The 26,953-nt window shown below is 34.7% G+C and overlaps 1 protein-coding gene across 14 annotated transcripts in view; it reads right to left on the bottom strand.

The window, feature by feature from the left end:
* Nucleotides 1-26,953, bottom strand: part of CEP170 (centrosomal protein 170) — a 147,111-nt gene that overhangs the window by 19,899 nt on the left and 100,259 nt on the right. For 12 of the 14 annotated variants that reach the window (XM_027122430.1, XM_027122428.1, XM_027122431.1 and 9 more), the window contains 4 exons: nucleotides 18,438-18,587; nucleotides 15,527-15,653; nucleotides 11,538-13,370; nucleotides 3,979-4,213 (listed from right to left, as the gene is read on the bottom strand). In XM_027122430.1, the coding sequence (XP_026978231.1) occupies nucleotides 3,979-4,213; nucleotides 11,538-13,370; nucleotides 15,527-15,653; nucleotides 18,438-18,587 (2,345 nt within the window). The remainder of the gene's footprint in view (nucleotides 1-3,978; nucleotides 4,214-11,537; nucleotides 13,371-15,526; nucleotides 15,654-18,437; nucleotides 18,588-26,953) is intronic. The other 2 variants (XM_027122440.1, XM_027122435.1) reach the window with 1 other exon arrangement.

Raw genomic sequence — 26,953 nt, 5'->3', positions numbered from 1 at the left:
CCACACTGTTTTCTCTGCACTCCACTTAAATATAACATTTATTGCTAGCTTACTATATGTCAAGCACTATATGTCAAGCACATGCATCAGTCTGTCAACTCTCTCAAGTTGGCACTACTGTTACGTCCATTTTATGCATGAGATCACTAGATCACAGTTACTTAACTTGTCAAGGGTCATACAGACCTTGTGGGTAGAGTTGGGTTTCAATCTAGAAGGCCTGATCCCAGAGTCCACGATTCTGATCATTCAGCTATACTGCATCCTTATAATTTAGGTTATACCTCTGAGTTCAACAGTATTCTAGGTTCACTCACCATTTCCTGGCAATATCATCTATGACCACAGCTTCAAGTATTTTCTCTTTGACTTCCAAAACGATGATTCTAGCTCTCATCAGCTTCCTATGTTGCAGAGCCATACGCTTTCACATGGCTGTTCCTTAAGTACCTTAAAGTCAGTATGTCCAAAACGAAGCTTGTCTTCCTTCCTGTCTTTTGTCTTCCTTATTCTTACCAATATCCATTTGAACAACCATAGAGTCATGCTGGCAATCATCAAACGCTGTCAGCTGTTACACGTCCATATCTCCACTTGTACCCTCACTAACACTATCTTGTCTCAGGTCTTCAATATGTTGCACATTAACTTCTAGAATAGATTACTAGTTTATCTCTAGGCTCTCTTCTCTCTCAAACAATTCTACAAAATGCCCTTCAGAGTTACCTTCTTTTAATATAGATCTTAAGTTACCTTCCTTTTCAAAAATCTTAAAGTATCAACATACATAAAATAATATGCACACTTCGTAGCTGGCATTCAAAGTCTCCTATTATTTAGCTGGCTCTATATTATCTTCAGTTTGGTCATCCAATAACTATACACCTTTACATCTTATACTTGGACAAACTTCCTATTTTTTAAAACCTCTTCTGTCACTCTGCCTGTATCAACTGCACACAACACTTTTGCTTCTTTCCTCTGACTCTGAACTGAGGACATCAATGTCTAAGTCATCTTTACAGTTCACTCACGCTAAACACTACATTCTGCTCATAGGAGTTGCTTAGGAATTCTTTGTTGAGTGGACGGGGATTACACGCATATACACCATACATATAAAGCACTTATGTATACAAAAACTTGATCCAAAATAAAACTGCAGAGGTGTAAAGGTGCAAGAGGATCTCACCTTTGCAAATAATACCCTCAATCAACATTAGGATAAAATATTATATTGCCTTTATGATTTAATCCTCTCCTATAACATATCTGTAATGAACTGGTTGTTAAACCTTAAAATAAAATATTGTTAACTAGAACTCTCTCCTAAAAAATTTAGTGCATTGTGATCCAAATGAGAATTATATAATCTTCCAGTATAATTTTTAGGTTAAATGTATTATATTTGATAATCTGTAAAGGTGGTATTATAGCTTTGTTTACCCTAAAATTCATAAAGGTATAATCTAAGAAATTCCCAAGGGAAGCAAATCTGTATCTGTGTTATAATGGAGAAACTGGGACAAGCATTATCGAAAGCACATGTATTGGGGGTACCTGGAAAAAAGTTTCCTCTTCAAATTGAAAGACTAAATATATTATATTTTGCTTATATTCTCTATATTCCAGATGGAATTTTTGTGCTTTAAGTTTAAACGAAGGTAAATAATTACCAGATGGAATTTTTGTGCTTCAAGTTTAAACGAAGGTAAATAATTACTATGTACAGACTACAAAGTGCTGGTTTAGTAATATAGCTCTAAAGTCTAAGCAAATAGAATATAACAAAGCAGAAACATTTTGTAATAAATTAAAATCATTATTGTGCTTTTCAAATAAAAATATCTTTACCTATTACTCTTAAAAGTATTGCTCCAGAGCTTCCCTGGTGGCGCAGTGGTTGGGAGCCCTCCTGCCGATGCAGGGGACACGGGTTCGTGCGCCGGTCTGGGAAGATCCCACATGCCGCGGAGCGGCTGGGCCCGTGAGCCATGGCTGCTGAGCCTGCGCGTTCGGAGCCTGTGCTCCGCAACGGGAGAGGCCGCAACAGCGAGAGGCCCGGCGAACAGCAAAAAAAAAAAAAAAAAGTAAAAAAAAAAGTATTGCTCCAGCATGTGAGTTTTCTTAAGTGAAAGTGGTAGCTAATTTAAAGAAATAAAGCTATGTATTTCTCCATTCTATTTAGTATGTGATTCATAGTTATTTGAAAATAAATTTCCTCATATTAAGCAAACTTATCAGCGTCTTACAGGAACATTAAATATCAACATTAACTTTCTTTCCTTGCATACTTCCTATCCTCCCTCCGCCTTTTTAAATTTCTTAATAAACAAAAAGAACTTTCTCTTGCTTTGAGATGTATGGCTGAAAAATATACCTTGAAAAATTAAATCCCAATAGCAAGTTTTATTAGCATAATGCTACTAAGAAACTGGAGGAAAAAGGCATGAAATCATTAGAGGTTAAATAGCCTAGCTTTAGAGTACTACTACAGATAATAAAATATACATAGACAAGGGTAATAAAATGCACATACTAACAAAATAAAACTAAGTGAAAATATAACAGACAGTTCTTATTCACTTTCCCCTTTGTATCATAATTCTTTTCTGTTTAGGGGCAGGGAAGTGGGTTTGGCCCAGAAGAAGGTGTTTAGTGTTCTAGTTTGGGGTAGAGGGCTTGAGACGCAAAGCCTCCTAAGAAAAAGCAGAACACTCTAGTTCCCTCAGGTACCCCTTGAGCTCACGTGGTGAGACTTCTGCATGGGAAGGAGAAAAATGATGAGACAAGAGCAAGGCCTGCTGTTGCCAGCTGTGCCCACAAGAAAAAATGTAGTGTCAAGATTCTCTCACTAACAGTTTTGTGGGCCCATAATAATTCATGGATCCCAAAGTACATATATGCCTGTACTGTAATCAGAACTGGTTTACAATGCTTCAATAATTATTGTCATTTATATGGCCAAAAAACAACGTTTAAGCAGCGTAATGAGATTAGAAGGGCATGTTCTTTAAGAACTAAAGGCAATCACAAGTGAATAGTCATTAAAGACAAAAAAATCAAAAAACCAAAAAACCTAAACATTAAACTAATGAGCCAGAAAAAAACAATTCACAGAAGTCCACAGAGTAAAGAAAACAAAAGATGAACATCATAAAATCATCATAAAAGTTTTTTAAAAAAGCATTTATGAATTATTATAAATAAATTCTTTAATAAATGTTGTCAAGTATAAAACTTGAAGATTAGGGTCTTAAACTAAAGGCAGAAATAAGTTTAGCGTGTACACAGTGAAAATGTTTAGGTAACATGTGGCATACTGCAGTAAAATTTAATACCTTACAAACTTAAAAAACCCTTAACTATTATAGCATTTATCTGAGTAGAGCCTCTCTTTAATGTTCAACTACAATGCTATCAATTAAAAATCACATCCGCAGCATGAATTTTACTTTTTATTATGTAATCTTCAGGTTATTATAAATACATTTAACATTCAAAATAATATTTTCATTTAATTATTAAAGGATTGTACTGACTGTATCTAATGAACTCACTGAAGTGTGAGTAATAATCTGACTAACTCTAATTCTCCCCAGAGAACATTAGCAACATCTCTAACAAGTACACTATTACCTCTTTGGAAGGTAAAAGGAATGTAATCAAAAATTTAGCTGCACAATTCTCAATTATGTAGAGCTGATACTACCTTTCAAAAATTATATTAATTCATCTGTATCTCTACTAGAAATAGGAAAGGGCGGTTTACCAAAATAAATTAATTCTACAATATGTAAGTAGCACTCACATTAAAAATACCATATAAAAAAAAAAGGATAGACAGTAATACTACCAACAAAACTAAGTTATCTGTGGATTTCATTCCTTGGACTATTAGTACAAACCAAGTAAAAGCTAAACTTCTTATCAAGTTGAAACAATTTCAACTCTTAGAGATAACCCATTAAAACCAACCTGGCTATTTCTTCTCGATGAGCAGTCCAATCTCGGATGTAGTCTTCCTGTTCTTTTATCCGGTGTTTGAATGAAGAACTAGTAGGCATTGCTGACCCAGAGCTCTGCAATCGAGTCGTTTTCAGGGCTGGAGAAGTACGTAGACGGGTATGTTTAGGGGAATTACGGTTTGATCCAAATTCATCTTCTGAGGTGGAAGCATAATCAGTAGGAAAGCGCCTCCATCTTGCATTTACTAAATTAGTTTAATTATTAAAAAAAGAATTATTATGTTATCTTTTAAAAGAGGTAAAATAAAATTCATGATTTCAAAAACACCATGAGAGCACACACAGCACAATTTTCAATAACTGATGTACACATACCTCACAAAAACCATAAGTCTACTACTCCTTAAAGATAGAAACATTATACTTTGGTGAATTAAAAACAATGAGGAATTAAGAACAATAGAAAGATCACATTTTCCGTAGCATGGTGAATAAACATTCAGATGAAAAATTCACTAATGACAAACAACTAAGCAAGCTCTATTCATAAATGTTTAACTCGGGTACTATTTAATTGCAAATATTTCTCATTTAAGTGACGATATGGATTTTTTTAAATGACAGCAACAACAACAACAAAAATAAAAATAAAGGAAAAGATTTCCTCATGCCACATGGACTTTCAACATGGAGATGGTAAAAACCCTCTTTTCCCAACATACAAATATGCATAATTCCTGCTGTGGAAATTATGCCTTATGGCAGGAAAAAAAAACATTACCTCTGTCATTCAACATCCTGTTATGCTATGATTGGAAAAAATCTTTTTACACGGTAAAAACACAACAAAGCATCTTTAGTACAACTGCTGCTTTGACACTGAAAGCATATGGTGAAAGCAGACAATGGCAATAAAACCTACAAGCTATTCTCACAACCACTGACACTTATGGCACAGAAGATACTGACGATAGTCACATTAAAGAAAGTGGTAATCACTTTCTTATTTAAGGTTAGTAAAGATTTAAAAAATGGTTTTGCTGACACATTTGAAAATCAGAAGACAAATTAACGCAGACAGATCACTACTACTGTTAATAAAAGAATCAAACATAAAGTATAAAAAACAGGGAGATAACAGCTAATTCATGGTAAACTTCAAAAGGGCAGGAATTATGCCTATTTAAGTCACTAACGTGTACCTAGCACTTAGCAGAGTGTCTGGCTAACAAATGTTTAATAAATATTTTTGAATAAATGAATTAATTCCTAGATACTGACCATTTCCTTTTCTCAAATTAGAAAAAACTAGTAAAAAGCATGAGATGTTTTTGGTGGCTCAAGTGATAAAGCCTTGGCTCCTGCTATAAGTTCCAACTGTTATTAATATTAGAAGAGTTTTCTTTCTCTCTCTCTCTCTCCCTCTTTTAAAACAGAAACTGACTCTAGGCTGTGTAGGTTTGTGAAGTCCAGAATTCCTTCATACTACTCCACTAGAATTTTATGCCTTTCCTGTCTTTTCCTCCCCTAACTACATTTTTGCCTGGGGCTCTGTAAGGCTGAGTTGGCTCTCAAACAAAATTGATACACACTGCCCCCAGAACTGCTTTAAGAACAGAGAAAAAGAAATCTGTAATCAGGACTACATCATAAGTCAGAGCCTACCCATTTGTCTGGATTCAAACTTCTATTTGACAGAATGAAGATAGGCAGAAACTTCACGGCTTTCTGTAAAAGTGTATGCAAATACATATATGGAACTCCAGGTAATTAATCATAGAGTGTTTTGAAGGGGGTAATAGATATAATTTCTGATTTTAACATTATAATTCATTAACATAAATATTACTTTTACCATGGTGGAAATTTACTCATTTCTAGACATTTGAAAACTCCTTAAGTTGAACTGACCCTGAGACGTGAAAACAATTTTAGGAAAAGTTAAGGAACAAGAACAAAGAAGTTTTTTTTAAAAATAGAAATATGGCAAGGCAATTAGATATATGGTAAACAAATCTGTACTTTTTAATAAAGGCATTTCATTAAATGCTAAATGCTCTTTATTTTGCTATCCTAGAATATGATTCATAAAAGGAAATTCATAAATAAAAAAACATCATTTGTTAGATTAAAGTTCCTGATTTTTGATGTGGAAACTATGTAACCATACCTAAACTGAAAATTGGAGAGAAGACAAAACCAATAACAAAGAGTTTTAATAAATTGCAGAACATATGAAAACATAAGCAGGTATTATAGAACTCAGGTAGTTAATGTAGAGGTAATTTAGAGAGAATGGCATCAACGGCTGATAGATTTCATGAGTGGCAGAGCGCATGAAAGCAGAATGAGAAAGTGAGAACCAAGTGCTAAATGTCAGGTGACAATATAAAAGTTGAGCCACATTAGAATTTAATTTTAACAGTCTAAAGTCTTGAGGTCAGAGAATCATTACATTTTGGAGAAAAGAATAAAAGAGAAAATTCTTTTTCAAATGAAATTCATAAACTTTCCACCTATTTTTATAGGTCTATCTAGAATCCAGTAAGAATACTGAAGCTGCTAATAATAACTTGTAAAGGGGGACAGGCAATATGGGGGCCCGGTGGGAGGCACAAACTATTGGGTATAAGATGGGCTCAAGAATGTATTATTATACAACATGGGGAATATAGCCAATGTTTTGTAATAACTGTAAATGAAAAGTAACCTTTAAAATTATATAAAAAATTAAAAAATAATAGAAGGAAGGAAGGGAGGGAGGGAGGGAGGGAGGAAGGAATGAAGGAAAATAACAAGAAAAGCAACCAAAAGAACAAAGCATATTTTAAAACCTGAAAGGTAACATATTTAGGTGTGTTCTCCTGAAATTGAGAGATAAAATAAGTAGGACATAGCAGAAAATGAAAATATGATTAATAAGTCTTCAAACAATTAAAGGTTATCTTTACCAATGGAAAGCATACCGTACACGGTGTGCTATGAAGCAAAGCTCGAGTTAACCTCTGGACAAAACCTGGCTTGTGTAACAGCAACGTGTAGAACTGAGAAGTGAAATGATGACTACTGGTGAAAAAGGGACTGGGAAAGGGAGTTTAAAGCCAGGACCTCTGACCTGTTATTTGTCGAAGAACTTCTCTCAATACCTTTGCGTTCTTAACCTTTGCTTCCAAACTGTAGCATCAATACATTTTATCTGAAGAAAAATCCCTATAATCTGCTAGCTATTGCAGAGCAAACTTCAAGTAAAAATGTTTTTAACTTTCCCCAGTGCCTTCTTATTTCATAGAATTTTAGAATAAAATGACCTTAGACATTAGATAGTCCAAATTCTTGAATTTATAGATAAAAATCAGGCCCAGAAAGGTCTTGCATTGCTTAAATCAAAGTTTAAGCCAGGTCTACGGACTCCCAGAGTGCAAAATTCATTCCAAGTGCTTTACAAAAAAATAAATATTTTATATTTAAAAAAACCCAAACATTTCAAGTTAGACTAATTAAAAAAAAAAGACAGGGCTTCCCTGGTGGTGCAGTGGTTGAGAGTCCGCCTGCTGATGCAGGGGACAGGGGTTCGTGCCCCGGTCCGGGAAGATCCCACGTGCCGCAGAGCGGCTAGGCCCGTGAGCCATGGTCGCTAAGCCTGCGAGTCCGGAGCCTGTGCTCCTCAACGGGAGATGCCACAACAGTGAGAGGCCCGCGTACCGCAAAAAAAAAACAAAAACAAAAAAACATCCTAGACTTCTCACAGAATGACTGCTTTTGTGATATTTTTTTTACCAGTGCTGAAAAATTTTTTTAGTTTTTTCTTGAATTTCATCCTGCTTAGGTAAAATCATTTAGAAAATCAAATGTAATTTTATATCATTAGGCTTATTTCATACATTGGTACTAATAAGGCATTTCAGATAAATCCTTAAATTGAAAATTTGTATTGAAGGTATCTGAAATGCCAATCTCTAAGAAGCTTCTTGGGTTGATGAAGTGCAGGAAAGCACATATAATAAAATGAGAAAAAGTTCTAAGATGGGCTTAATTAATTTTGTAGCTAACCTGAAAATTATTTTAGTTACATTAGTTAAAAAGACTTATTTTAGTTATAAAATTATGCAACACTCCCTCTTGTGGAAGTAATAAACTACTACATTCACTAAGAAAACATACTATCTATGATGTGTAAGTAATTTAAAAAGGGAAAAAGAGTTACTAGGATCATTTATCTGTGACTGTTTTGATTTCTTTTACTGTTAACCAAAACTCTGTTGACATCAAAACACATCCACATCTACAGATGTAACAAATACATTTCAGAAAACAAACATTGCATCTTCATACTTGTATCAGAATATTTTTGTGGGAAATTAAGTCACAAACACGTTTTACATGTATATTTATAAGCAAGTAGCAATGAGACCATATGAGGGAAAAAATCCCTGACAGTGTTCTGTATTGGTCTTTGACCTGAGAAAAAATAACTCAAGCCATGCATGCCCAACTTTTAACTCCTACCGTTTATAAATTTTGAGGATTAGAAGTGGGAAAGCAAACGGTCTAAAAAAATTCTAAGGATGTTAACATGATTTAAAACATTTTTAGAATGTGTACTTAAAACATAATGAAAACCAACTGCTTTATTTTGATAATTCAGGGTGCTAAGTTTTAAATGTATCGTATGAAAATAAATCTGGATATTTTAATATAACTTCATACTGAAGGATCATTGTAGAAATTTTCGTGGTGTGGGGGGAAACTGAACTCCTAAAAACAAATTACATCAGAATTAAAGAAGCATAAAAGAAACCTTACTCCTAATTTTGCTAAATCCGAGATTTCCATGCTTCTATTTTTATCATATATATTTCTTTGAAAAGCTTTTTTTTAACGTAAGTTAAAATACAGAATTTGAAGCTTTATAGAATTGTTTTTACATATGACAGGCTCTAAGTTCAGACATTTCTAAGACCTTTGAAGTTTATAGTGTGAATAGCAACACTGACAAGTATGGTTTCACATTCTTTTAAATCATATTTCAAAAGCTATGAATTTTTATTTTCTTTTTCCATTCAAGATTTATAATTATATTAAGTAGAAGTATCATAATATCAAAGATACCTCAATTAGGAAAATCAAAAAAGTATGTTTGTTTGTTTTAATTTTTACTACCTACCACATGTAACTATTTTAGTATGTTACCCTGACTGAAAGACCCTGGTCATTGTCCTAGATAGGATATAAAACTGTAAATGGGCATCTTGAGAGAATCTGAATATATAATCCTGGATCACAATGTGGCTTCATGCTCAATAAGGTGGAAAAGAGAACATGAACTTGGTAAAACATCATAATTACAAAGATTATGGTGAACAACACCAAAATCTTTATACTGTATATTGGCCTTATATATATTCATGATAATCAGTAGAGTCCAGCTGTCCTCTGGAAGCTTGCACACAAGTAGAGACTATTTCTCAGAGCTAGACTGGCTGTGGTCGAAAAAGCAATAGGTTGGGAATTAAAAGCTTTGGATTCTCAACCTGTTCTTGCTATATATATCTATGTGATCAGGTCAGGTTATTCCATCTCTTGGCCTTAGTTCCCTAAACTGAATAACCCTTCGAACTATAAAATTCCATGACTCTATAATTATTTAATATACTGCTAGTAAGTATGGAGAAGGCCAAGATCACACACCTCAGTTTGCCCTAGGAAATTTCATTAAGCAATTCAGGTACTTTTTGGACACAGAAAGATGTTTATCAAGTTCTGCATTCAAAGAAGCAGAAAACAAAATATATCTTTAAAGATATATATATATATATATATATATATATATATATGGCATCTTATAGCTGTTTCTTAGACTTGCTGAAGTAATCATATTTGGTTGGCATCTCAAACAAGCCCCTCTGGTAAACACTGAGGAATAAAATCAGATCATTCATGTGTTAAGAGCTAGATAACTAGTACCGAAGGAAGAGTTACCAAGCGTTTCATGCTACTTGGTAACATACAACTTATGTCACAGCTTATGTTAAGACAGGAGAATACTTAAACATTTTTATGAACTTAAATAGACATGAGGTGAAGAAACAAGCAATGTGGCAGAAGAAATCTGCTAGGAGTACACACCATAGAATGCAGCACAAAGGAACTGTGAACTGAAGAGGCAGAGCCACATGGAACAACAGATAACAACACTGGGGAAACATAAATCAAGTGAGAGCACTTTTAAAATACTTGGCAACAAACCCATGAACCACCAACCAAAGCCTGAAGTGCAGAGACACGGAGGACAACAGTAATAAGGGAAATGCCATCTATTCTTTTGGAATCAAGACTGTATGTTATCTATCTTCAGCTTACACCCATGATGATCATCACCACCTCACCCACAGACCAGGAGAGAGATGGAATGTGAATGGAGTGGAGAAAAGCAGCAGTGAGGAGGAGAGAGGAGGAACAAAAAATGAAAAAAATAACACTTGCAAAGTACCACTAGTTTTGGGTCTTGTAGGCTATATCGTGATAGAAGTCAAAATTTAAAAAAAAAAAAGATTACACACCAACTTTCCCTTTACTCTTCACTCAAGACTTAGGGCTCACTTAGATGACTGATGGAAATGAATCTTTAAGTCTTTTAACAGCTGGTTTCCCCTCAACTGTCCTTTTCAGCCACACCCACATATGAAGCTGATTATAAAGTAATGAGACCATGTTTACAGGACACACACCAATATCTGTCTTAGTACTCTTTGATCACATATGTATTCTCACTGGCTATGGCTTTGAATATGAAGTATATAAACAGACAAATATGCCAGAAGCAGTTAATTCTGGTGGGGAGAAAGTAGCTTTTGTAATTACTACAATCAATGACAGCTAATTACTGTCACTAGTTAAATGATATAACGGCACCTTATGAGATAATGCTCATAACCAGTTACATTTCTATAGCCCAGTTTTGCCCACGTGCTTAGTGACTCTCAAATCCATCTTCTTTCACTGCAATAAATTAAGGATCAGTTTTCATCTGCCTCGACCATAAACAGATTTAACTTAAAAAAATACAAGATGTTTCAAAATAAATAGGAAAAAAGGATAAAACTGATTATTTCATTTAGCTCTGAAAGGAGTAAATAGAGTATACTGCTTTTCTTCAGACTCTTAGAATTATGTGAAGATGTTTAAAAGTTAAACATGTTTTTAGAAATACAATATTAATTTTTATTAACTTCTACTGTATAAACTAGATAATAATTCCTAATGTAACTTTGACACACAAATCCAGATACCTCACCAACTAGGCAATTAAAATTCCCAAATCGGTTCAATATACTTCTAATTTTGAAATCACTATTTTGTACCAGGACATTAATTGGAAGTGTGTATAACTTCTGAATTTTCCATTTACTAAGCTAAATAAAGTAATTTTCATAGGAACAAAACCCTCTACAGCATGACCTTTCTGCTGAAAATTTTGGGAATCAACACTAATATTTAATTTTTTTAAAAAGGTATCCCAAAACATAAAAGAAATATGCTAATATTATAAAAAGTCTGGATCCAATTTACCTGAAGGAGAGCCATGTGTTGAGGTCATACTTTTGACCTTGGAGTCAGATAGTCGAGAGATACTGTTAGCTCTAATTCTAGGAGAAAATTTATCTGAAGGTACTAATCTGGCTCCACTTCTAATGATGGCTTCTGCGGTCCGTGAAGAGGCACTGCTTCTAGAGATTGTTGCTTCAGAGTCACTGCGAGCTGATAATGAGCCAAGCCTTGTTCTACGAGGCTGAGCTAACAAATCAATCCTAGAAATGTTACGCCTTCCTGTGGGAGGTTTCGACGTCGAACTTGTTGTGGACACTTCAGAAGCCACAGATGCTTTGTCAGCATCGGCGAGTTCACTGTCTGAAGCTTCACCAAGTCGGGCTCTGCGCAAGAGGGAAGTCCTGGTGGGTCGTGGCCTTGGGAGAGTGGTTGATTTACTGGATGAACCAGGTGCTCCAGGAGAAGTCTTGGATTTAGTTACTTTACTTCCTTCCAGTTTGGAACGTGCATGCTCATCCGTTGAGGTAAGTGGAGTCCTTCCATGAGATTTACAAGAGTAAGTTTCCTGATCAGATGACATAACATCAGAGATGGCTGAATGAGGTACACTAGAGGTTTGGTCATCATCTGTTAAATCTACTGAAGGCTGCCTTATTCTTCCACTGGACTGCACAAATTTACGACCCTCTGCCCTAGAACCTACATCTGTGGAACGACTTTTTGTTTTCTTTTCAATTTTCTCCCTAGCACCTGAAGATGATGACTTTGTAACATCTTTGGAAGGAGAACCTGTGGAACACCTATCTTTATAGAGACTAGTGAAACTCTTTCGCTTTTGGGTTGACTTTCTTTCAGTCTCTCCAGTAACCAGACTGATTGTACTAGCTGTGTCCACATCAGATTCCGGTGAAATGGAGTTGTCTCTGTTATAACTGGGAGTATCTGGGCCTTCATCAGTTTTATTATCTTCACGCAGTTTAGCTTCTAGAAAAGCCATTACTGCTTCTGTGTCTTTTAGAATAAGGGTTGTGTCCAAACTAGAATCAGTATCCATAGAATCACTTCTTTCTCGTATTCTGCTGGCAGTTGTTAATGCTAAAGAGGATGTAGATGAAGCCTGTTTATTTATATGGGGAATAAGTTCTATGGGTATGTTGGGGCTAGGTTTTTCTATAGTGAAGCTTCCTTGCCGCACTAATGACTTGGAGGATTCCTTCTTGTCTCCTCCCTTTGAAGTCTGACTTTTCAGAATTTCCTCAGCTTTTCTTCGCTTACCCTCATTTTGTATCACTCTTTCTCCTTTGCTTGTAGAAAGTCCTGGAATTTTTTCTTGAGGTTGTGACTCCTGTTTGAAAGGTTCCTCCCTACATCTATCTATCTGACCTGAAATATTTTTTGAAGAAGATAATTTAGTAGGTGTCCACTGTGCCTGTTCCTTTTGTTCTTGTTGCTGGATTTTAGCTAATGTTTGCTTTACAAAAGAAGCTTCCTTATCATTTTCACTTTTCTCCTTCCCAGAATAAGAGCTGCCTAAGTGAAGCAGGGTTTTATTATCTCCACCACTTTTAAGAGTCTCACCATTTACTGCCCTGTTCATTTTACTCAGGGCTCTCTCAGCATCCTGTTTATCTTTCTGGTATACCTGTGTAGGTGCTTCTTTCTCCTGAAGTTCCGTGTCTTGCTTTTCTCCTATCTCTGACCTCTGTGCTATAACCTTTGTTCTGGAGCTCTCAAGAGACTTTTCTTCGTTTGGAAGCTGGGGAAGGGTTCGTCTCTTTCTCTCTCCCTGACTAGCCAAGGAAGTTGCTGAGCCAGTACTTCTCACTGAAAGGCCAGATTCACTGATATCTGTATCTATAAAATAAAACAACAAATAAGGAACTTATTGGGGCAAACGAGTATCATATTACCTTATATTCTGAAGTTAAGAAATGGCTTAAGTATAAAGTAAAACTTTGAAAAAATAAGCCAACATTGTGACAGTGTAGTTTAAAAAGAAAATACAATGCCAAAATGCACAAATAGGTAGATTACTAATAGGAGAGTCAAGAAAGCAAATTGTATGAGATGAAAATCAGGGTCATCTGATCTTAAACCTACATCTGTTGCTCTTTTTTCTCTTAATGTGTCTTATGGCAGAGAAGTTTACTGTGTTCATTCTTGCTTTTGAGACTTGTCCCATCTGTGAAGTTTCACTGACAAAAAATGGACTCTACGTAGGGTACATAGAATTGCAAAAATAATGACTAATAAACACTGTTTATTTGTTATACTTTGAATTACATAGTAAAGAATAATAACATACCTGGTTTTTAATAAGCATTATTATCTACTGAAATAATGACAAGTTTGGATTTCCTAAGTAAAATAGAAAATGTAGAATTTTAACAAGTTTTTCTAAAAAAAAATTCAAAGCTCATTAGAAGATTTTTAAAAATTGTAAGAACGGAAAAAGGTGACAGGACCTGCCATAATTTTACAAACTGAGGTATTTTAAAATTATGATCTTCTGGTATATTAAAGCCTCAAACTGAGAAGCCAATGAGAAAATATATAACTTTGATGTTTCCATGTGAGAGACTTTGAGAATACTACTTAAGGAGGACTTTCCTGACTGCTTATAAATGGAATGTATTTCTGAGAAAAGGGATCTTTTTAGGGAAATATAAATTAACATATAAAGCATTTAAATCTTTCGGGGATAAGTGGGAAAAAGATACTAGATATAGCTTCTATGGGTCTTTTCTTCCCTTTATAATTCTAAAATTTTAGCATTTAAATTTCATAGCAATACTATGGTTTTAATGTAGGAAAACTGATGTAACTTTAATTCAGCAATTAATCATGTTACTTGGTTATGTCTTATCTCCTTAGTGCTACTTGAAGCACTAAACTGTAATAGCTATTTTATCATTTTGTATTTTTCTAGGATTTCTCACACTGTCCTGGCTCCTAACACACACTCAATGAATATTTGACGAGAACATTTTAGATTACAAGTAGATTTATCAGCTTATCTAAGTAAGTCCATTTAGAACATGAAACAGGAATGAAATAATGAAGGCCAAGTACTATTAATTTTTATAACAAGTATAAAATTTTGCTTTCCACAGCTAATAATAATTTTATAATGATTCTTTTGTAAATTTGCCTAGCCTCTCTGTTTTGTTTCCCAAACAGTAATCAGTTTATGTGAACCAAGCTGCAAATTACTCTGTCTTTCCAAAGATTTTTGGTAATATTAAAAATTACTTCTAGCTTCTATGATAAATTATATAGCTTTTCTAGTACACTGATGTGTACCTTGCTCAAATACTTGCTGACTAATGTTTACAAAATTCCTAAACAGATTTCTGGGTGCCACAAGTCAAAGACAAAACAAATTTCTATTTCCATTTCCAATAATACAACTAAGAATACAGGGAAAAGCCACATACAAATTCTCCTTGAGAGTTTTATTTTTAATTAAGAACGTAATTAACTGAATCTAATAACAAAATCATAAGAGGCATATAATTTTGTGTTTTTTTAAAGAAACTTTATATTTCAGTTCACAGAAATATAATAAAAAGGTAATAAAAATCATATTACATAGGTTTGCAAATGATGTATTAAGTAAATTAAATACATGTTAAGTAAATTCTTTTTCATTGAACCTATGGCATAAAGTGGCATTTAAATATTTGTTGTGTTAATGAATGGGATAGTTTGGAACTGTGTTAGTCTTATTTTTAAATTTTCATTTATATATATGTTGTATATATATAAATTTGTGTGAGTATGTATATATATGCTTCATCTACAAATTATCTCTTTATCTTCAGTTAGGGTTATATTTTAATGATATCTGCATTTTAATTGAAAATAAAATCTATATACAGTATGAGCATGAGACTATGTGAATATGTTTATTTAGGTTTAATTTATGTCTTACTATATAGATTTGGCTTATAGTATTTTAAAAATTGATGTATGATTCACAAAAAAAAAGAAAGAAGGAAAGAAAATACCATTCTCCAAAGAAACAGGTACAGACAACTCCATTATCCTTTCTTCTTGATCATGCCTTGTATGATTGGCAGCCAAACTAGCCCACTGTGAAACCCAACGCTTGTTTCCAGATGAAGATGTGCCTTCCTAAAGGAGAGAAATAAGAGAATGCAATGACCTAGTCTGGTCAAATCCGATTCTCGTGTTCAGAGAATTCCATTTAGTCATTAAATTCCATTTAACCTATCATGCAAAGCAATATTTAAACCTCACATTGATATATTATCATGTACTAAATTTCCTCATATATAAATTGAAGATTTTCTAGGCACCTCTTTTAACTACAACATTATTACTGTGAATGTAGTATAATATTCTGTACTTATTAAGTACTAACAATGGTACTAAAATAAACTCTTAGAGCTTAAAAATTTACTGCTACTAAATAAACTCAGGTGTACTACAATAGCTTTGTGGCTACCACAGTGAAGTTAGTTCTACTCCATTCTACAGAACAGAGAGTTTAAAGACCTATTTCTAAGTTGTTCTCCAGCCCTCTAAATGTTTCCATGAATCAGATTGGTTCCAGAGTCTCAAGGAGTATTAAATCTCCCAGGTCATGTCTTCAGGGATTTCAAAAACAAACGCAAAGCTTTAGGCTTCTTTCTACAACACTTTAGTACTTCCAGAAGAAGACAGAAATGACTCAACCTTTAAGGATTTTTGTATAACCAGTCTGAACCTAGACCTGCCCCTGGCTACATCTGTCCTTAAGGCAAGTACTTAGTCAACTGTGAAATCGAATTTAATTCATGATATGCTTCCACAGACTTATGGATGTATACTGGTAATTCTTAAGACTAGGTCAATCTAGGCATTTAATATGGAAGATCTAGGAGTATAGAAAAAATGTTTCCTCACTGAAAGTTTAAGCCAATGCTTAGTATTGAACCTGTAATGACAAATAAGGAATGGAAAGCTCTGACCAAATTTTATTCTGAATTATTCAAAACAAGATTAAAAGTGTCAAATGACAGGCTAGAAACTGATAAATATTTCATACAGACTATGTACTATACGATTTCAAGAATAATAGATTAAAATAGTAAGTTGTACACATAGTGACATACATACAGTGAAGCCTAAGGGTACCAAAATCTGCTGAATCTTTGAATTTCCTCCAAGGTTTCATGGGGGCTGCTCACAGTTCTGAGACTGAAGGAAGTACCAGTACAAATCATGCTAGGAATACCCACAACAGGGTGGGTTTCAAAGACACACATTTATGTAGACTCATTCGTGCAGATTGTTCTAATGGCTTGTTTAGGTGACTCCTTCAAAGGCAGGTACATACTCAGGCTATATATAAATTTACTTGGCATGGGCTGAGGGGACAGAGAGGAGAAGAGGAAGTCCTACAAGTTCACAATCACCAGAACCCTTTCTAGATTAATCAGAATACTAAAACATTGCTTCAAGTAAGTATCACTCGCTTTCAATAATTACGCATCTCGTAAAACAGAAATCAAAATAAAAATTCTCTAAGATGAAGGAGGAAAAAAGCATACTAAAATACAGTAACTGTTTTGACAGTTTTCAGGAAATAGCAGGCCATAACGGAAAAACTTTTACATTAATAAGCAAATATATATGTGTATTTAGTTGTCTATAAAGAATACTTACATTTCACACAAATACAATACCTCATTTATATTTTATTTATATCTTAAGGTTTTATTTTATTTATAGTCAACATTTATTTATTACTTGTATATTTTAAATTAACTCATTTCCTGAAAGGCAATATATGAATAAGAGAATGAGTTAAGAAATCAAGTCTCCTTGAGGTTCAAATTCTGGCTCCACAAGGTACTAGTTTTAAGACACTGACCAAATTAATTTCTACATACTTCAGTTTCATTATTTGTAAAATGGTACGCAGAAAGCGTCCACTGAACGTTAGATCTTGTTAGTTGAATAAATTATAATTAATTAATAATTCTCAGTTATATACATTTTTTTAACACTTCTTTCTGACGTATCAGTGTAGAATGAAATTCTAATATTTCTGTTAAGGGAATAAACATTTGTTGACTGCATAAATCTCAGACAATTACGATGCTGGGTACTTTCTAGGCTTCATATCCTTCCCTGTAAATAGGTGTTATCAAAAATGCCCTTTGTATAGATGAGAAAACTGAAGATGAGAGAGGGGAAATGACTGACTCAAAGGTATTCTGTTAAATGTGGCAGTTCTGGGATTTGCACTCAGGTCCTAGAAGCTCTACTATACTATACTGACTCCAAAACTGCCTTAACCAAGCCACCCTTAATTAATTTCACATTATTCTAGTTACATCCTGGGCTGCACTATAAGGGCACTTATTTAGGTTTATAAGTTATATATATCAGGCACTACCATACACATGTTTCCTGGCATGACAGATCTTTCCATTCCAAATACATGACCTCCTAGAAAGTATATGCAGTGTATATTTTTTTGTCTTATCTCATAATGTCAATTAGTGAGCATATAGCTCATTAATTGCTTACTGAAATTTAACATTTTCACTCACAAAAGCATATTAATTTAAAGTATTTTACAAGAGGATATATCAATTGTTTATAATAATATACAGTTGACCCTTGAACAAAGGTGGGGGGGGTGGGGGGAATAAGGGCTCCAGCCCTCTATGTAGTCAAAAATCCATGTATAACTTTGCAGTTGGCCCTCTGTGTCCATGGTCCCCAATCCGTGGATTCAACCAACCATGGATCATGTACTACCATAGTATGTACCTAGTGAAAAAAAATCTGTGTGTGAGTGGAGCTGCGCAGTTCAAACCCATGTTGTTCAAGGGTCAGCTGTAATTACAAATGATAAAAATTTACATTTTGTGCGTGTAAAAAATATGAGAAAGATGTGTATACCTCTGAGCTGTGAAATCCAGGTGTACTCAGTGGTTTTCTTTCTTCCATTACTACTGCAGCAGAATTGAGAGCCCAATCTTTTACCAGATCTTTATGTTTTTCTTTGATAACAGGCCTATTATAATCTTGATTGTCATCTACTCCAAATACCTAGGAGGAGAAAATTACTTTATAAATGAAAAGTCTGAGTACCAGATTAATATGTGAGTATTATCAGTAACTTCAGAGGCAAATAATATTTCAAGTTAATTTCATAGGTAACTTCAATAATGAGGGAAACTTATTTAATGATAGGGTAACATCCAATAGGAGTAATAGCTGGAGACGAAAACAGGGCAGTGACAGCTTATGTAAATGTCCTTTTTAAACATTTAGCAAACTGTACTATTTGATAATAAGTAAGAGATATTCAGGATATTACATTTGCTTTGTTAAAAGATGTTAATAATGTTAAGCATTACAATAATGCCAAGAGTTAGGAAAGAGTACCACACCACTTCAGCTTGTTTTCAGCTTGTCTCTTTGCTGTTATTTATTTATTTTTTGCGGTACGCAGGCCTCTCACTGTTGTGGCCTCTCCCGTTGCGGAGCACAGGCTCTGGATGCGCAGGCTCAATGGCCATGGCTCACGGGCCCAGCCGCTCCACGGCATGTGGGATCTTCCTGGACTGGGGCAGGACCTGTGTCCCCTGCATCAGCAGGCGGACTCTCAACCACTGCGCCACCAGGGAGGCCCTCTTTGCTGTTATTTTTGAGGAGCATGTTGGAAGCTTAAAGGTATGGCTGATTTTATCTGTTCCTTCCCTAACAGATGCTTAACATTTACATATATGAGTTAAACAGATGCTTAACATTTACATATATAAGCATCTGTTAAACAGATGCTTAACATTTACATATATACATATAGTTTTCTAAGGTCATAAGTAACAGATTTTAACATATGATCTTTGTATAGAATATACCATAATTCTCAAACTTTGTATAGAATATAACATAATTTTTTAAACTTAAAGGCCTTTGTCTGAAATGCAGATTCCTGAGTCTGTTCACACAGATCAGCATTTTCAATAAGAAGGCTGTCTATGGTCAACACTTCTGAAATGTTCTAAACACAGAGACCAACAATCAATCATGTGCCTTTAAGGGCAGTTACCTGAGTCTTAACTCATTTATTGGCACATAATAGCCCCTGAATAGACTGGGAAAAGGTTATAACTAAATAAACATTAACATTCTGTTTTACTATTAAGCCTACTTTGTTCCCAGTGCTTATTATTTACAGGTAATAAGTAAATATTATCTAATTATCACAATAAAGAATAATAATGTGTTTCAATTAGCACTTTGTAGAAAGGATCTTTAGAACATAACCAAAGAGCCTTCATTTTCCACCAAAAAGGGAAAAACCCTTAGGTTAAACTATTTTCCAGAAACCTTTTTAATGATATAGTATACCTAGCTGATAAATTCTGAAGTCCACATTTAGTAAAGCAGATACCAAATTTTCAAATTCACTAAACTTGGAAATGTTACCACTAGATGGCATTACTTAATATTTAATTCAAATATAACTGTATAGTTTTCAGGAATTATGACTTAATATTCTGTTGAACCACTCAATATTTTAAATTATCTTTGCTTTAAGAGCAAATCGTGTATTAACTTTAAATCAAATATAAATTTTAATAATATATGGAAGCACAGTGTACAGAAGGAAAAAAACAAACCTGCTTCATTTTGCTAAACAGCAGAATTAGTAAGTTTAACAAGAACAGCAATAAAACCTGCAAAGTATACCTTTCCATGTGCTCTGCCTTCAACCCCACTTATAAAGAAAGAAATTAGAACTACTAAGTTATTTGACTACCTTAAAATAAAATTTTAAAATTATTTCTAACTCAAGTCACTGCACTCCACATTTACTGAAGTTTATTTCCTTATTTGTATAATTACTAGAAAAAAAATTACAGTTCAAGTTTGGGAGTAAAATAGACAAAAATAACCATACGTGATTACTTGCATGTTGTATCTCTCTGGCATGTTAATTTACAAATTACCCTTCAGTTAATTTCTGATTTGATGATATTTAATTCTAATAATGGACTTCTAAAACTTGATTTCCTCAAATATCTAAGCACCAGCAGTTTCAAATATATTAAATCTCTCCAAATCGCTTCTGACACTATTTTGAAATAATAACAAAAGACCCACACACAGAGAACTAATGTTTTTAGGGAAGGGGACTGAAGTTGTACAGAAAGAGTACTCAGTGACTTTCTACAGATTCCTCTTAAAACATTAGAGATAGCTGTGCATATATATCTGTCAGAGAAGTAGCAATTTAATTTCCAAGCAAGTGATAGGGCCTGAAGTACTGCTGTATGAGCAAAGAAGCCTTCAAAGTTCATACCTGTATTTTTGATAGTGTTTTGAAAAATTAGTAATAGTTATAACTAGCTCAGCTTGAAATCCAAACTGTCATTTTTGTGTCTAGGTACAAAAAATCCACAACTTTCGTGTGAAAACAAAGACAGAAACAGCTATACTGTCTATGTACTTTGAAGCTATGATACATACTTTCCATATCTAAAAAAGTACATATAATCTGACATGCAATATAATGCTTAAACAGAACTTAAGAGCTCCTCAAAGCAGACATCAAGTTTGCTAGATTTTCTCATCTTTTCATTCTAGATTTTGTCCCTAGGTGATTCCACCCATATCCAAGGCATCACTTAAATCACCAACTGTAGACAGCTGCTCACCTATCTGCACTTTCTCCTCCTAGATGGCTCAAGGGTATTTCAAATACAGTATACTAACCCAGGCTCATGAATCTCTTCTCTTCCCCACTCTGACCAGGGCTCAATTAAACCCCCAAACCTGATAGAGTACAAAATCAGGTGTCCCTCACTCAACTAGGAACTTTTTTAGGCTAGAAGTCTAAACTGAGGAAGGGAGAGAGATCAGGTATCTGTCCAACTTTTATGCTTCCACTGTAAGTAGTACCCTCCTCCCCAAGTTTGTCAGTTAGTTTTTAATTCTTCTGAAGGGCATGGGGAGGAAGGAGGAGTGGTATGGGAACAGAAAATTTCTTTTTGAACTTATATTCTCTGAGCTCTCTGGGATTGGCAGTTTAAAGATAACTTATTTATCTTAGGGGTTGGGAGTGGCTTTCATGTGCTCTCTCCTATAGTTCCCATGATCCAGGTGGATGCATCTCTATATGGGGGAGTGACCTGTGACCCTCCCCACAGCCTCTAGGTTTAGGGTAAGAAGACAGAATTATGGAATATGTTCTCAATCTTTTCTTTTGAATATGTGTATGTGATAATCTGGCATCTCACTTTGGGATTTCACATCTATATCTCATTGACTACTTTAAACAATTTTAACAACCTTTTACTGAGACATGGTACTTGTTATTTGTAGGCTACTGGGCTCACCACCATAGGGAATTTAATATATATATATATAATATAGATATAACTCAGTCCTTGCTCTCGAGGAGTTTAGTCCAAAACAGGAGCTTAGAAAAAAAAAAGAGAATGTCACCTGAACCTTGCAGGGGTATTTTGCAGTTAAAACAATATTTCTACAAGAACCAGACAATATTTTTAGATTTTAGTTTTAAATGTAAAGAAACAAAACATTCTTCAGATGATAAAGGGCTAGTATATACAACACAAACCAAGCCTATGAAAAGTTTGCCCTTGGTTTTTCACTAGCATATTACCATTAACGGCATTTTTGTTTAAAAGTTCAGACTATACTAAAAATGTCCACCGTTTCTAATTCTGAAATTGGAGGTTGGGGAAGGGGGAATAATGGTATTATCAAACCGAAGAACACAGGATTAACTTTCATGGGGGTAAATATTCCACCTACTGAATACTTGTAAAGAGAGGTCAAATTACATTTGGCAACCTCAGGCATAGGTGGCTTGCTTCTTGTGACATAAAGTGGAGACAAAAGGGGTGGGGGAAGGGAGAAGACTTAGGCATAGAAATACGATAATACAAATGTAGAGTAAAATGGCAATTCAATAGCAATAGTCCTTTACTAGTTAAAAAAATTTCCAAATCAGTTGAAATTCAGAATTCATCTTCCCACAGAAATGAGAAATATAAAAGGTTAAACATCAAGCTTTTGTAGGCCTATTTTAAAATAACAACTGAAGAATGGTACTGCATTAGTATACTGATCATATCAAAGGGTCTAAGTAAAAATGCACTGAAGTTTCACCCTCAGATGATGAGAACGCCTCTTTCTTCAATGAGCAACAACCTCCTGGGTAAGGAGAGCAGGGTCTCTACCAGTTCAAATCAATAGTAGAGGTTCCCATGGTTTATGGAAATCACTTCACACATAAATAGTTCAAGAACTATGCAGAATGCTAGCCACTAACATCAGGGAACAAAATCAGAAAGATTTAATAGAGAATTTTTTTAAACTTGTAACTTTGCATGAAAATCAAATTTCATTTTTAAAATGCAAAGTCCCACAAATTCAGTGGAATAAATGGTTCTGAATGTTTAACATTGTTATTTTTATAACATATTTGTAATCAACTTCTAAATTGAAAATTCAGACAAAATTGCTAGAAAAAAAGGAGTTCAGAATGGGGGTAGGAGAGATATTTTATAATTTATCATGGCATACAAATAAACACATGTACATGCATGCTCATGGAGCATTATTCACAACAGCCAAAAGGTAGAAACAACCCAAATGTCTATTAATGGATGAATGGACAAATAAAGTGTGGTATATCCACACAATGGTATATTATTCAGTCATAAAAAGGAATGAAGTGTTGATGCATGCTACAGCATGGATGAACCTTGAAAAGATATGCTAAGTGAAAAGTAGCAAGTCATAAAAGGCCACATACTATGAGATTCCATTTATATGACATGGCCACAATAAGCTAATCCACTGATGCAGAAAGTAGATTAGTGGTTGCCAGGAGCTGGGGGACAGACGAATCTGAAGTGACTGCTTAATAGGTATGGGATTTCTTTTTAGGGTGATGAAAATGTCCAGGAATTAGACAGTGCTGATGGTTGCATAACACCATGAATGTACTAAATATCAACAGACTGCACACTTTAAATGGCTAACGTGGTAAATGTCATGTGAATTTTACCTCAGTTTTTTTAAAAGGGCACTATCTGGCCTTACCTTCTTCCTTTTCACCTGTCTGGGTAAATCTTTGTCCTCTCCCCAAATCTATCCTACATCCTTGATTCTTCCCATTCCTTAGGAGTCTTACAGCCACAATCTCTTCCCTTTCCATCACTGTTTACCATTCTTTTTCTATTAGCTCCTCCTTTTGTATACTCAAATCACACTCAGGTCTACTCTAATGCTTCTATAGTTAAAATGTCTGATTTCTCTTCTCTTTATGGCTTATTTCACTGTCATGAATTCTTTTCTTTCATCCCTAAAATCTGACTGCTCGTCAATGACCATCTTACCCTTCCTTTCCTTGCCAAAGATTCTTAAGCACTAAGTCGTTAGGTAGGTACCACTAGAAATGCAAAGGTATCTCTAGTTTTCTACTAATCAAGGAAGTTCCCCTGAAACTTATACATTTCTTCTGACACAACCATGTTTCTTAGTACAAGAAATCATGTTTCCTAGTACAAAGAGAAGCTTATAAAACATACAAGGTTTTAAATTATACATTTTAACAAGTTACTTTGAAATCAAGATATAAACTAGTTTCAGCACGTAAAATACAGGAAAACCTGTTTGTGGAGGCCTGATTGGATTTAACCAATCTATAAATTCAATGAAATAATTTAGCTAATATATAGCTAACTACATACAAATATTGATAAAAATGAAAAAAGCATGTCAAAAATATTTCTTTCTCATTCATTCATTCAACAGATATTGAGTGTCTACTACATACCAGGCACTGTTCAAGGCACAAGACATACAGAAATGGTCAAGGCAAATAAGATCATTATAGAAAGGACAGAAAGAAAATAAACTAGCTAGAGGTAAGTTCTATAAAGAAAATCAAACATGGTAGTAAGAGGGGAATGCTAGGGCTATTTTAGGTAGGGTGGTTAAAGAAAGCCTCTGAAAGTAAATTATGAGGAGGTAGGCATGCAAAAACAAAACAAAACAAAAAAACCACACAGGGAAGAGCTCATTAGACTAGGGCACAGTAAGTGGAAAGCCCCTTAAAAGCAGGAAAACAAATAAGATCTCATACAATAATAGAGAAAGGAAAACAGGGGTAAACCTATTAAATGTTAAGCTTTTGACTGAAAAAAAGGTGAGGGTTCCCTTATGCAGCTTTGGGAATTAATATAGCAGGATAGGGTTTCCTATACCTAAGAAGAACAAGGGGGTGCTAAGAAGGGGAGAGGAGCATCAATCAGAGTGACCAAAAATAAATTCTCCTGATAGAAAATTTTTTTAAAAATTGTTCAGTGAAGAGACCGCAAGAAAGAAGATTAGTATAAGAGGAAGAAAAATCAAGCTGTCATAATTTACCTGTTAAGAACCACTATTTGCTTTGGCCCATTAACTCAGATTATTTCTGGATTGACAGGAAGTAGAAAAAAATGTTAAGTCAAAATCCAAATGCAGCCTCTGTTATCAATGTCCTCTCTTACGACTCAAGCTCTTATTTGATCTCTTATCCTTTAGTTCCCATACATCTTGATTGGGTGTTTGAGTGGACTTTGAACATGCCTCCTTCCTCTGTGTTCTAACTGGCACTCTCTACCTAGATTCTGACTCTGGTTTATCATAGTTCCCTGGCTCTGACTTGGACCTAATGTAAAATCTTGCTGTGAACTTGAGTTTGGAATATCTCCATTCCAAACTGCTTAAACCTGGATCTAGGTTCTCAGCACGGACTTCCTCTGGGCTGACACACTGCTGTAGATGTTCTTCATTCCATGTTTCCAGTCTTGTTACAGTTCTCCTGGTTCTGCATTTTTCCCTACCACCTGCTGCCTATAGAATCAGCACTGATAGATACAAGGCCCCATGAGGGGAGAGAATATGCTAATGAGAGGTATTTGGGGAGTCAAAACTCAGGAAAGGAGAAGTATCTGGAAGAACTGGTCTATGGTATGAAATTTAGGGAGAAGAGAAATACTTTTTCAAAAGAACCTCAATCCCTCTACAATGACCAATTTTTCCCCTTCCGTAAATTTTCGCTTTCTGTTTTCACTACAAATCTTTCTCATTTAGCTTGAAAGGCTATGAAGCAGCCCTGACAACATCCTCCTCTTCCCTCAGCAGTACTGTGGACGAAGGAGTGGGGAAAGAAGCTGGTACTATGATGGGTTCTCTAGGTATCATAGGGAAGTCAAAGGAGGGAGGTTTAGGGGAGATTATCATTGCAATGGAAGATAATTACCTTTAATCCAGGCAGTTAACAGCACTTTCTTATTATAGCGCATCTCCATGTAAGCTTAGATGTAAAACTTAAGAGTTCTTTATAAATAACAGACATTTGTGTTAATATTATAAAAGGTAAATTTGGGGACAAAGCATAAAATAAGTTTATCTACTGACAAACACACAACACAAAAGTACAAACCAAAATGCTGTAATCCCATAACTTGGGGGTTGGGGTGTGGATATCTCAGCACCTTTTAACTACCTAACAATACAACCAGCACTGAAAAAGGTAATAGGATTTCAGCTTGATCATCTCTTTAAAGAGATCATATTTTAACAGTATGCAACTTCTCCTGAGTTAAGATGGAAATATATGTTCTGCTTATCTTCTCTAGACCCAGGAATACAATGTATTTTGGGGAAAAACTGAAAAAGCATTCTAGTACTTATATTTAATATCAGTGTATCATGTAACACTGCTGCTTACTCACTTCTTGAGTAAGTGAGTTTTTGATTCCAAGATACTATTTCCTTTTGGTTTTCTCTTAATCCTCTGTTTGATCCTCCTTTATTCACTCTTATTCCTTTGTCCACCCATACTGGTGTTGTTAATAATTTCATACTTTGCCTCTTCTCACGCTATACATTCTTTCCAATTTATCTCATCTATTATTTTGCATTCACATCTACTCTCTTATAATTCCAAAACTGTTATTTTAGCCCAGACCTTTATACCTTTCCTAAGATCCAGACCTTTATATCCAACTGACTACTGAACATCTCAGCAGCTTTTTAATTGCCTTCTCTGCTTCCAGTCTTTCCAATTTTCAATCCATTCTTCACACTTACGACAGTGATTTGCACATCACTGCCAGATTTAAAAGTTTTCAATGATTCACCACTGCCTTTAGCATTAAAAAATCTAAAGTTCTTAGTATGATATGTAGGGGTCTTCAAGATCTAGTCCAATCTCATCTCTCTAAAAGTAACTGTGGTCCTCTGAACAAGTCCTCTACCCTCCTGTGCTTTTGAAAAGGTTGCTCCATATTTTTGGAAAACCCTCCTTGACCATACCTGTTAAAGGATTAATTCCACGTTTCAAAATGAGCTCAGTTGGCAATTAAATTCAATATTTATTG

This window comes from Aethalodelphis obliquidens, unplaced genomic scaffold (assembly GCF_003676395.1).
Source record: "Aethalodelphis obliquidens isolate GAN/ISIS:26980383/991018 unplaced genomic scaffold, ASM367639v1 scaffold24, whole genome shotgun sequence".
In the NCBI taxonomy this organism is placed as follows: Eukaryota; Metazoa; Chordata; class Mammalia; order Artiodactyla; family Delphinidae; genus Aethalodelphis; species Aethalodelphis obliquidens.
The sequence above is the reverse complement of the archived record's forward strand: the minus strand, read 5'-3'. Positions and strand labels throughout refer to the sequence as shown.